The 12,156-nt window shown below is 39.1% G+C and overlaps 1 protein-coding gene across 2 annotated transcripts in view; it reads right to left on the bottom strand.

Annotated features, from left to right (window-relative positions):
* The window catches only part of DCDC2 (doublecortin domain containing 2), a 60,995-nt gene that overhangs the window by 14,276 nt on the left and 34,563 nt on the right, over positions 1 to 12,156 (bottom strand). For both annotated transcript variants that reach the window (XM_071736307.1, XM_071736309.1), the window contains one exon: positions 2,867 to 2,967. In XM_071736307.1, coding sequence (XP_071592408.1) covers positions 2,867 to 2,967 — 101 coding nt within the window. The remainder of the gene's footprint in view (positions 1 to 2,866; positions 2,968 to 12,156) is intronic.

The raw sequence follows: 12,156 nt of genomic DNA, 5'->3' as shown, positions 1-12,156 counted from the left end.
TCTTCAAAACTGATACAGCAGCAACTTCACACGTGGCTTTTGTTAATGTACAGATTGGTATTGCAGGCAGAAATTCAAACAAAAATATACCCCCTGAGCTGTGCACACTCCACTTTGGAGGCAACTGCTGTAGACATCCTCTAGATCAATACCCTGCTGAACCATCTTCAGAGTAAAAATACATTTCTTGAGATCCTGTCCAGTTTAGTTTTAAAAATCACTGAAGAAGATTTTCCACCTTCTCTGGACAGGAAAGTGCTTAGAGTTCACACTGCTGACATTTTTTTTTATATGCAATTTTTATTTTCCTTGCAGCAAATTCTGACCATTGCTTCATCTTTTCATCGTCCAACGCAGAGAAAAAGCTGGATCCATCTTCTCTATAGCTCTATTTATAGCTGAAGGGAGAAATTTGATCTACCTTGTCCTGCTGAGCCTTTAAGGTGAAACAAGCCCTGTTCCCCAAACTTCTCCTTGTGTCATTGGCTTTAGCCTTCTCAATGTTTGAGTGTGTTGCTGTGCTGGACTTTCTCCTGCTTGTAAATACCTTTCCTGTATCAGGAAGAACTCAAAACTGGACAAAATACTCCAGATGCAACCTCAGAGGTGCCAAGTCAAGGGAGATAATCTGTTACCTTGATGTTCTCTCTGTCCTCTTACAAACACAGCCCAGCCTGCACAGTCAACCTTCATCCCTGAAAGGGAGTGCTACTGACTCATCATCAACTTGATGGTCAAAAGAGCTGCGTGGCCCCTCCTGCAGAGCTGCTCCTTAAATTACCCACGGCAACTGTGCCAATGCACAGATCCCCTGTCCCAGGGAACCCACTTCGTATTTCTCTTTGTGGAACTACATGAGGCTTAAGTCAGCTCCTTCCTTCAAGCTGCTAAAATTGCTCTGAAAGGCAGTTCTGCATATCACCTGGTAATGACAGCTTGGTTTTAATCCTGAGCTGGATAAGACTGCATCCCATGCCATCATTCTTGTTACTGATGAACATTTTAAAAAATACCAGACTCAGTACTTACCCCTGAGAACCAACACCATAAAGAGGTGCAAGTTAAATTTCAACCAGCAACCAGACTTTCTACACTTCACCAAAGCAGACAGTTTTTCATCCACCTTCTAGCCCACAAATCCAACCTCTACCTTTCTTAGGCATATTTTCCTTCCCATATCTACCACGCTTCTTCAAATATAGAACTATATGCTGAAAGCAAGATAAATCACAATCACTGCTCTCCCTTCATCTACAGAGCCAGTTATTTCATCACCAAGCCAAAGAGATTGGTTAAGTATGATTTATCCATAGCCAATCCATGTTGGCTATTCCCAATCACATGAATCAGTTTCCATTTCTTGACAAGTTTTGGCTTTCCCAGTTTCATCCTTGCCTGCTCAGACAATGTATATACTGCTCCTTAGCAATCCATGCCCTCTTCTACCTACCACACTCTGCCTCTTTTAGTGTGAGGTCAGGAGTTTTCCATTCAAACTGGTCTCCTGGTATGCCTGCCTGTTTTCTTAGACATCGGGATAGTTCTTGAGCTTTAAGGATGAAGCCCCTGGAGATCAACCAGTTCTCCTGTGGTCCTTGCAAGTTTCCCAAACAAGCCCAAGTCCACCCTCCTGAATTACAGGATTTTTATTTTGTTACTTGTCATCCTCATTTGTTTCAGGGGATTAATCTGAGCTATCATCTGATGACCACTGCAATTAAGGCTGCCACTGAGTTTCACATCACCAACCAGCTCCTCTTTATTAATGAGTGATCCAAGTCCTCTCCTAATCATGTAATCCACTACTGACACACCAAAATATTTCCAACACAGTCAAGCAATCTTTCAGATTGCTTCTGCCCTGGGTAGTTAAAGTGTATTAAGAACAACTATTTTTCATTTCTTCTCTCCTGTTTGTTTACAACCTCACATTACCAATTGTTCCTCAGCACTGAGCTGACCACCAGGAAGTCAGAAAATTGCTCAAGATTCCTTTATGTTGTTGATACTACTTTTAGCCTGAGATATCTATTGGGTAAACTGTGATTCCTTACACTGCAGCATGGATCAGAAATACCATCTCATGGCCTGGGTGGCTGTCCCCAAACCATTAAGAGACACAAAAAGTACAATGTTTCTTGCGGACTGGACACAAAGTTGAACAAGCTGGCAAATTCCTACATACATGTAAGGAGGAAAAGAGGACTGTCTTGTGAGCAATTAGCTAGAAATAAAAAAAACCCCAAACCTTTATTTTAAGCGGTTCTACTCTCCACTTCATTAGAATAAACTTCAGCTTACCTGTTTGCTGTATTATTTTGGTTCACAGGAGTTTCTTTTAAAAACAAATCAAAGTAGAATACGGGGACTATTATCTTATGTTTGGTTATCACAACCTATTTATGGCACACATGTCATGATAAAAAAGTTGGCCAACTAAGCACCCTGTTTTTACAAAGGAAGAAAGTGCTCGAAGCTTTAGTAAAAATTAGATAAATCCACACCTGTTTGTGGTTAAGGAATTCAGGAATTCTGGACCTGATACTGTGCCACAGTCCCTTTATACAGCTCCAACAGTATAAAGGGACTGTGATCCAAGTGGCTTTCTTTGGTGAGCAAGGACTCCTGACTCTCTAAGACCTTGTAAGAGCTTTCAGGGCAGTTAGCAAGCTGATGTATGAGGAAAAGGTAACTGATACTTGAAACATTAGCAGAAAAAGGCATATTTGCTAAAGGTCCCAAAAAAGAAGCTGTTACAATCATCCCCATGGAATTATGCTGTACACTTGAAAGAAACTGAGGAAAGAAAAGCAATACACAACACGTGATCCTTACAAAAGCCATCGATTTAAAGTTTAATCAATACCTGGTCCAGCGGAACTTCTACACGAGTATCTTCATCTTCCTGCACCTCAGCTGCCCCCCACACTTCAGACAGCTCTTCTCTGGCTTTGTAAATATCTTCACCTACAATGGGAAAGACACAGAGGGCAAATAAGTGAAGTCCAATTGTGACACTGTGTGGTGTAACTACTGAACTGCATTCAATTTTATTTCTAAGAGAAGGCTTCTAAACTAAACCATCATTACCTATAAGTTCTTTTAAGAAAGTTCTAACTCTTCCATTAGAACAGAATTTTTTTTCCTTTTCCTTTTTAATTATTATTAAAAGTGTTTCTTAATACTTGCTTGCTACACCATTTTGGGAAAGGACAGGAAACAAAGACTGAACAAAGCCTTTGATCTTAAGTTCCTTTGCTTCTGGCAAAGGTCAGGAGGAAATCTGGACTTAATACATTGCAGTAACGTTACTTCTATTTCTACAGTCAATGATAGTATCCTCTAGTAACCATCATTGTAACACACATCTAGCAAAAAGCTCAGGCTCTGAATCAACAGCAAACATGGTAAACGAAGAAATGCATAAAAGATTAACAGAAACAATGGGATTAATGCTGTTCCCCACCCTTGTGCTCATGCAGGTAGAACTGTAGGTGAAACTTCTCATACACATTAAAAAAGCACATACTTTAACTACAAACTTAATGGTTACAATTATATTCTATTTTACAAAGATTTTACACCATTTATTTTAAGTAATTATTTTTCAAAGTATAAGTAATAATAAGTCTTGGTGGTTTCTAATGTTTTCTAATTCTTCTGCTATCAACTAGGAAAATGAAGACAGGTATATACAGAAAATAAATGATTTCCAAGTGACACACATTCCTCTCTCTCTTCCCCCTCCAAATGAAAACAGCCTAGAAGTTAAAAGCACTTCAAATTATTTCCTTCTCTTTCCACCTATCTCCGAAAGACAGATGGTCCAACTTAATAGATTACAATAAGAAAAAGGAAAAATACTTGTGCTGTTTTGTATTTTCTCTAAATTCTTCATAAAAGGATGAAAACTTGACAATATTAATGTAAATTGATCTGCAATGCTGGACACTGTTAAACAAATAGCCTTAGTGAAGCACTGAACCACAGAGAAAGAAGAAAAATAATGGATAAAAAACTACCCAAGAAATCCAGAGTCCACCTGCATAAAACATCAGCAATGACTACTCTGGAATCTATTTTTCCAGTTACTTTCTCATCACCATGAGAGCCAAGGAAAGAGTTTAACCCGGGAAAAAAAATTCAGAGGCATACCACTGAAAGTTGCTAACTGGAGGGGAGATGCCAGCTCATCCAATGGCCTTAGCTAACTACTGACAGGCCACTGACCAGAGCACCAGAAATGAAAGCTGTCCTTACAGTTTGAAATGAAGAGACAAAAATAGGAAGATCTGTAGAATATCACAATGATGTTCTAGAGCTGCAAATGCAACAGCATTCTTAGCACCGTTGGTTGGATTATTTTGGTTGGATTACTATTCTAAATATCTCCTCTCTCCAATTTTTTTTTTTTTTTTAGGGATTATTAGATATAATGCTTCTGCTGCAGTGTGCTCATTGAAAACAACCAAGGACATCCTGTACTTCAGTATTTGCTGGCAGTGTGGTAAATCTTGCACAATCTGTGTGTAGCTCTACCACTACTGACCCATTGGTCGAGAAAGTTTTTTACCAAATTCAGCAATAAAACCATGGAGTGATTGGGAGTTGCAACAGAATTAATCATTATGGGTGCTACTTGTGCATTGTCAAATAATAGATGCACTTTTCACATTTCTCTGAACTCTATGGGACAGAAGGTTCTGTTTCTCTTACTTGATAATATCTTTGTTGCTTCCCATCATAGATATTTGATTGAGATAGTTGACTGCTCTATTCTGAGACTAAAATAAATGTGTTCCTTGAAAGCCACCTTAGACTCTCCTAACTCAAGGCCTTTCCTTAAGTACCTTAAGAAAAACCTTTGTCTTATATTCTTTGTATTCACTGAACTATAAAAGGTCAAATCACTGTCTGAGAGAACTGTATTTAGTATCTTCTTCATTTTGTTTAGACTTCGTAATAACACCTTTGCCTGTGTAATAACACCTTCAAGATCCCCAAGTGTTTGAACCAAAATGGGGATTGTCTGACCTCTTGAGAAAAAAGGAGTTTGGTGCAGAGGTAATTCTCATCAGGTTCTTGTCTGGGACAGCAAAAGAAGAAGTACAAAGGATGTTAACATGTGGTGGCCTTGGAGCCCAAATCCTCAATATTCATCTCAGTTGAGGGTTCTCATTTTTAAAGCATCTTTCTTAGTAAGAAAAGATAAGCCTCAGGACTATGCTGAATATACTAAACTCCACACAAGGAGACAGTTATTTTGAAAAATCTCAATCATGAAACCAGAAGGGAGTGAGGGAGAGGGAAGAAGACTGTTAGTTTCTACCCAGGTCATTCAGCTGACTTGCCCATTCAAAAGACTGTACCCAAAAAAGAGTACAAGGGGGTTTCAATAAGCAAAACCTGAAATCCCCATGGGATTAGCCTTCCATGCGGACATAACCAGGTGGATGGATGATGGCAGAGCAGTAGACATAGTTTATCTTGATTTCAGGAAGGGATTTGACACTGTCTCCCACAGCATCCTTGGAGCTAAACTGAAGAAGTGTGGCCTGGATGATTGGGTAGTGAGGTGGATCAGGAGCTGGTTGAAGGACAGAAGCCAGAGAGTTGGAGTCACTGGATGGAGTTGGAAGTCTGTTTCTAGTGGAGCCCCTCAAGGGTCAGTACTGGAACCAGTACTATTCAATATATGTATTGATGACCTGGATGAGGGCACAGAGTGTACTATCAGCAAGTTTGCTGATGACACAAAACTGGGTGGAGTGGCTGACACCCCAGAAGGCTGTGCTGCCATTCAGAGGGACCCTGGCAGACTGGAGAGCTGGGCAGGGAGAAATTTAATGAATTACAACAAGGGCAAGTGTAGAGTCTTACATCTGGGAAAGAACAACCCCAGGTACCAGTACAGGTTGGGGACTGAGCTGTTGGAGAGCAGTGAAGGGGAAAGGGACCTGGGGGTGCTGGTGGATGGAAGGATGACCATGAGCCAGCAATGTGTCCTTGTGGCCAAGAAGGCCAATGGCATCCTGGGGTGCATAAGAAGGGGGGTAGGTCCAGAGAGGTTCTCCTCTCCCTCTACTCTGCCCTGGTGAGGCCACATCTGGAATATTGTGTCCAGTTCTGGGCCCCTCGGTTCCAGAAGGACAGGGAACTGCTTGAAAGAGTCCAGCGCAGAACAACCAAGATGATGAAGGGAGTGGAACATCTCCCTTATGAGGAAAGGCTGAGGGAGCTGGGGCTCTGCAGCTTGGAGAAGAGGAGAATGAGGGGGGACCTCATCAACATTTATAAATATGTAAGGTGTGAGTGCCAGGAGGTCAGAGCCAGGCTCTTCTCAGTGATGTCCAGTGATAGGACAAGGCACAATGGGTACAAGCTGGAGCATATGAGGTTCCACATAAATTATAAGGAAAAACTTTCACTGTGAAGGTGACAGAGCACTGGAACAGACTACCCAGGGAGATTGTGGAGTCTCCTTCTCTAGAGACATTCAAAACCCACCTGGATACATTCCTATGTGACCTGCTGTAGATGACCCTGCTCTGGCAGAGTGTTGGACTACATCATCTTTCAAGGTCCCTTCCAGCCCCTAACTTTCTGTGATTCTGTTATTTCCTCCAAGTATCTTCTAACACGAATATGCTCAAAAAGTTGGTCACAAATGAAATGAGATTAGTTGAAAAGAGCATGGTGCAACTTTCCAATTTCTCTCAAGGATACCACTGTTCTGTTGTCTTGCCCAGAAAGCACTCTAAAGTGAAACAGCATTCCTGCTCTTCCACAGAACGGAAGATGCCAAAACTAGATGGCAGGCTGCCATGGGAAAGAAGAGCAACCACAGAAGTCATAAATAAAAAAAACCAAAAAACTTCAATGATAATGTTTTTAGATAAGATTGGAAACTATCCCATTTTCAGAACAGCTATATTCTTTGGAGAAAACAAGTAGTTAAAGAATGGCATATTACAAATGCATACAACACAAAAGATCATTAGTTGGTTTCTGAAAGGATGGCAGAAAAGATTTGTTGTCAGAAAAGGAAAAGAAAAGATTATTTAAGGAAACAAGAAAATTGACAAGAACAGGGAAATGAATTATTTACCTCTACGCAATCATGACAATATGGAAGACAAATGTCCAAAACAGTCTTACCGTTAGTAATCAGAGAAGGAAGAAAAAAAATTACATCTAAAATGTGCCAAAACAAGTGAAGAAAAAAATTACACTCAGTGAAAAATTGTTGTGACGCTTAAACAAATAAAAAATTGCAGATAAAATGGCAAGGAATTAAATTAGTCTTACATCAGCACACATACTCTTGCATTTTGGTACTTAAAATGAAAAGAAATTTTAAAATTGTAAAATAATTTACAAAAAAAAAACCCCAAAAGATTAAGTGGAGCATTAAGAAAACAGCTTAAATTGTAAACATTACTGATGTTGCTACTCTAGTCCAGCCAGAAATATTTATCCTTCTTTGCATGTGAATTTACACATATCTGGAGGAGGGTGACTGAGTGAAAGGCCAACATATTGTGAGTCTGCATCAAGACCTTGTTAGATGGAGTTTGCAGACCACATTATTTACTATTGTCAGTGGTGTGAGTTACTCAGCATCTCCCAAAGCCAATGTGTTAGGTTGCTTAATTTTGTCTCATATTTTATGGGTAATATTTCAGAACTGCTTTTTGGTTTAGGGGAAAAAAACCACAAGCAAACATCAAAAAATCCTTACTGATGAAGTATTTCACGTCTCTGTTTCTGAATCCTTAGTTTCTACACATATCTCTAAGGGATGAAAAAACAAAAGGGCATTTTAGAAAACTCTATAAATTACATGAAAAAGAAAACAGGTCTTCATTCTATATAGTTATAAGCTTATATTGCAATCTCTACTTCAATTAGAACTATGTAGTGTCTCCTGCTGAAAAGGGAATTCCCAGCACTTTCATTAGAGGACACATTTATGCCTACCCCAAATGGTTCATAAAATACTGTAGATTAAAAAAGCTCCTCATACAAGAGCTAGTTCTGACTTTTTGTTCCCTAAAATAATTGAGCATTGGCCACAGTCAGGGCCCTGGCAATGCTGGTGCAGAGGAGCTCTAAAAGGGGGTAAGAACAGAAGGTAGGTCCAAGCCTTGCAGGCAAGCTGTGGTATACTCTACCCATTTGCTCCATGTCGAGCAGAATATGATAGCAGCAAAGGATTCAGGGACACTTTGAGCTCCAAAATGTCTCCCTAAATCTTCGTTCACAAGTAGAAGTCAGAGGATTTATTTCAGGTGGGTTGTCAGTTCTCTATGCCACAGTAAGTGCTGCTTCTGTCAACAGGACAGCCAGAATATTATTGAGTCTCCCAGCCTCCTGTGAGGTTATTTTTCCGTGTTGTCCAGACAGCTGGTAGAGACCAGAATTTTCCAGGTTTTGGCAGTCACTATGTGAAAACAGACTTTCTTGAGCTTGAAGTCACCATTATTTTTTATACCCTATACAGAGAGAAGTAAGGTAACCTAAACAAACATCTCTCATTATTTCTGATCATTTTAAAGCAGGGTCATGTTCAATAATTCAGGCAAGAAGGGGAAAGAGAACCTGCAGAAGGGCAAAGAACAGTTTAGAAAAGGGAAAAGGCATTCAAGGGGAGCATCCAACTGGAGAGAGAAGATACGAAGAGGCTGGAGGACATGGACACAAAGGGAGATGAGGAGGGCATAATAATTTTACAAGGAATGTGTGAAATAAGGAACTGACAACAGCAAATAGAAAGATGAGGAAACACAGGTGGAAATTAAGGGGAAAAATGGGGTCCAGCACACTGGGTGGAAGGCAAAAAGAGTTATGTGAAGTGGAAGAATAAAAGATTGAAAGATTGAGAGGGGATAAAAGAACAAGCCAGCAGATACCCATGCCAAGTTAAGCTTCTTAAAGAAATCATCCTTCAGTAAAGCCTATGAAGAGGAATATTGTTTTACTAGTAACTATCTGCAATTGAACATCTATGTTCCGATGCTCCTACATGTACTTGTTTGTCACCAAGATGCAGTAAAATACAACAACCAAAAAAATGCTCATTGTTAGGCAAGGATTTTTCCTTATTTCTTATTTACTTCTACAAGAAAACCCCCCACTATTTAGTAAGACTCTGGATAGTGGCTCTACAGTCTGGGGAAAAAAATTCTTACAGTATTTTCTGGCTTCAGATTGAAGGGATGAAAGAGAACTACAACTACAAGTGCTCTCCCTATGGAGCTTCTTCAAGAGATATGCTCTGTCTCACCTCTGTAATCCCACAGAAAGAAAGATGAAATCACAAGAGGATTCAGACTGCTTTAAACTCTGAATAACCTAGAGTCTCATGAGGGTTATCTGGAAAGGGAACACCTGAAGCTTCATAACAGCTCTACTGAAGAGATTTAGCTAGTGTCTCAATAATCAGAGAACCAACTCAGCCTTCTCTAAGCAACATCAGATGATACTGAAGTTGAAACACAGGCACCTACTTTATGGCTGGCAGCAATGGAGTCACACAAATCTTAAGAACAAGAGAACCTATTCAGAAGAAAAAGGTGGTGCAATTACATGAAGGAGGATGTTCTCAGAAGGCTTAACTTGGAAATCACAGTCAGAAGCAATGGGTAGGAGAAAAGCAGAAAGGTCAGGTTTGGATCAGAACCTTAGAAAGGATGATGACTTATACATAGGGTGTGGGGTTTGTGACTTTGTACATGGCAGAGGTCTATTTCCTAAAATAAGCAGGTCAGTTCACAGCTGGTTTGATCAAAGATAAGAAAAATTGGTACTGTATTCCTACAGTACTTTTCACATCTGTGTCTCTGTTGCAAATGGACAAATAAAACCAATACAACTGAAGACAACATTAGGAATTCTGTAAATTATTTGTCTTGCACAATGGCCCTTCTGGCCTGTCCCCTTATCCATGCCAGCTATGCTGGTTTTGCAGCCCCTGAAATTCATCTGTGTGAAAGGGAGTCCACTGACCATTCAAGGGAATTTTCCATGTATTTCATGCTTCCAGCTAAACTCATGATAGGTACAGAACAGATTAATGATCAGCAACAGCAACTTTATAAATGCCCAAAACATTCTGGCTAACAACATTTCACCTCACACACAATACCAGTTGTCTCAATACACAAATGTTTGGTCTACTGTGCAGTCACTTAGTTCAGTATGTACAGAAAGAAACAATGAATTGGTGCCTCTATAACTGAGCAAACCTTGGCTAAAATGCAAAAAATATTTGCTTTCTATTGCCATACAGTATTTCAGTTGAAATTGTTTCATACACTTTGATAAGCCAAAAGTTGATATGGCTCTTCATTAAATGGTAACTGAATTACATATTGAACTCACATGAAATCTGTATTTTTTAAATAATTAAGCACAGCAATTAATAGTTCTGATATAAGCTCCTTTCCTAACCAGCATAAAATATAAACCATTTATTGAAGCACAAATTACAACATTATGCAGTCATTAATGCATTTCAAATTTTAAACTGATTGAAGTTTAGCAGTAGGGATTTTAAAAAAAATCATTGCGGTAATAGGCTGCCCTGAATATTTTAAGGAAATCAGAGGCATTTATTAACTTCAAGCCCTGTATGTAAGCAAGGAAGTTAATGTGACTATAAAAAAAAAATGTGACTTACCACAGAGGTTGTGTCATAAAAAAACGTTAAGTTAAACTAAAAAAAAAAAAAACATAAAAAATCCATGGCTCATTAAATTGAATAGATTGCTATGAGAAACAGAGAGGACATGTATGCTTATGCCTGTATATAACATAATTTTCTTTCTTTTTTTTTTTTGCTTTTAAAAATTTTATATTTAACTACCACTGTTATACAAGGCCCATTGCCAACAAAAAGCCAGTGCCTTGGTGATAGATTTGCATGTGTGTGTGTGCCTGTGGCTGCTGTCATCAAATGTAATGGAATTAAAAAGAAACTGGTAGCAATATACCTATGAAATCGTTTGTAATATTAAAAATATGTATTTTCCTTCGCCTGATAATATTGCAGCCTCAAGCTTCTAAGCAATTAGCTTCTCTTCTCAGTTCCTCTTTCTAATAAGATTTCACACCTCAACAGACTGCAAAAGGTGCTTCTAAGGGTTGACCTTGTATGCAGCAGCCTGAGAGGAAATGTGGTAATGCTAGAGCAAAGCAAACACTGCCTTAGACAGCTGCAACAGCTCCATCATCTTCATACATAAACAGCTGCAAAAATAAAGAACTGTGTGTCGTAAGAAGAGATTTTTTTCTTCCAATTCATTAATTTTAAATAAATGACAGATAATTAAGACCTTTTGCATTTTGAAATTAATAACATGGCTCCCGTGTATCCACAGCTTTTTTAATTCCATGCCTGTTACTGAAATCAGCCTTCTCTTGGGTATGGCCAGGTCCTAAGGGCTGAACTGTCACAAAGAACATACAAAAGCCATGAAATGTTTGTACTGGTCCAGTCATTCCAACCTGAGCATCAGCACAGCTGCACTCCCTCCTGCACAGAGCTAAGCAGCACGGCTCTCCTGCTACCAAGTGCTATTTTCCTGTATTACGTTTTTGCAATTTATTCATTTTACTAAAAACAAACCCAGAGAGATTCACCACGTGCTCAAAGAAAAAGGTTGCAAAGTTTACCATCATCTTAGCTCTTCATTGTGGCTACCATGATTCAGCACTGTAACAATACATAATAACAGAAACAAGGGTTCTCATTTCTTACTATAGATCGTTATTTTATCTCCTATTATGTAAGGAATAAATCTGCAGGTGTTGTAAAATTCCTGTGAATAAGAAACAAGATAATCTCTCCTACTTTAGAAGAGCTTTTGCTAAAGTTTGCTAAACATATCACACAGCAGTGATATGTTTTAAATACAGAGAGTTTTTCAATCTTAAAAGTTGCCAAAATGTGGACAGGAACAGTTCTACCTCACAAGGCACAGATGATATTCAGCAGTCCAGGTTTATACTCTCTGGCAACGTCATAATTTTATTGAAAGTAATTCAAAGCATGATAATAGGAACAGCTACCATACTTTATTTTCTGTGCAGGTTTCCCTTTAATTAATCATTGGCCTTTCTCTTCCTTTATTTAGCCAGTAACAGTGGTTAAAT

The sequence above is a fragment of the Heliangelus exortis genome, chromosome 2 (genome assembly GCF_036169615.1).
Source record: "Heliangelus exortis chromosome 2, bHelExo1.hap1, whole genome shotgun sequence".
Classification (NCBI taxonomy): Eukaryota; Metazoa; Chordata; class Aves; order Apodiformes; family Trochilidae; genus Heliangelus; species Heliangelus exortis.
Note: the sequence above shows the minus strand (reverse complement) of the source record. Positions and strands in the feature narration are given on the sequence as shown.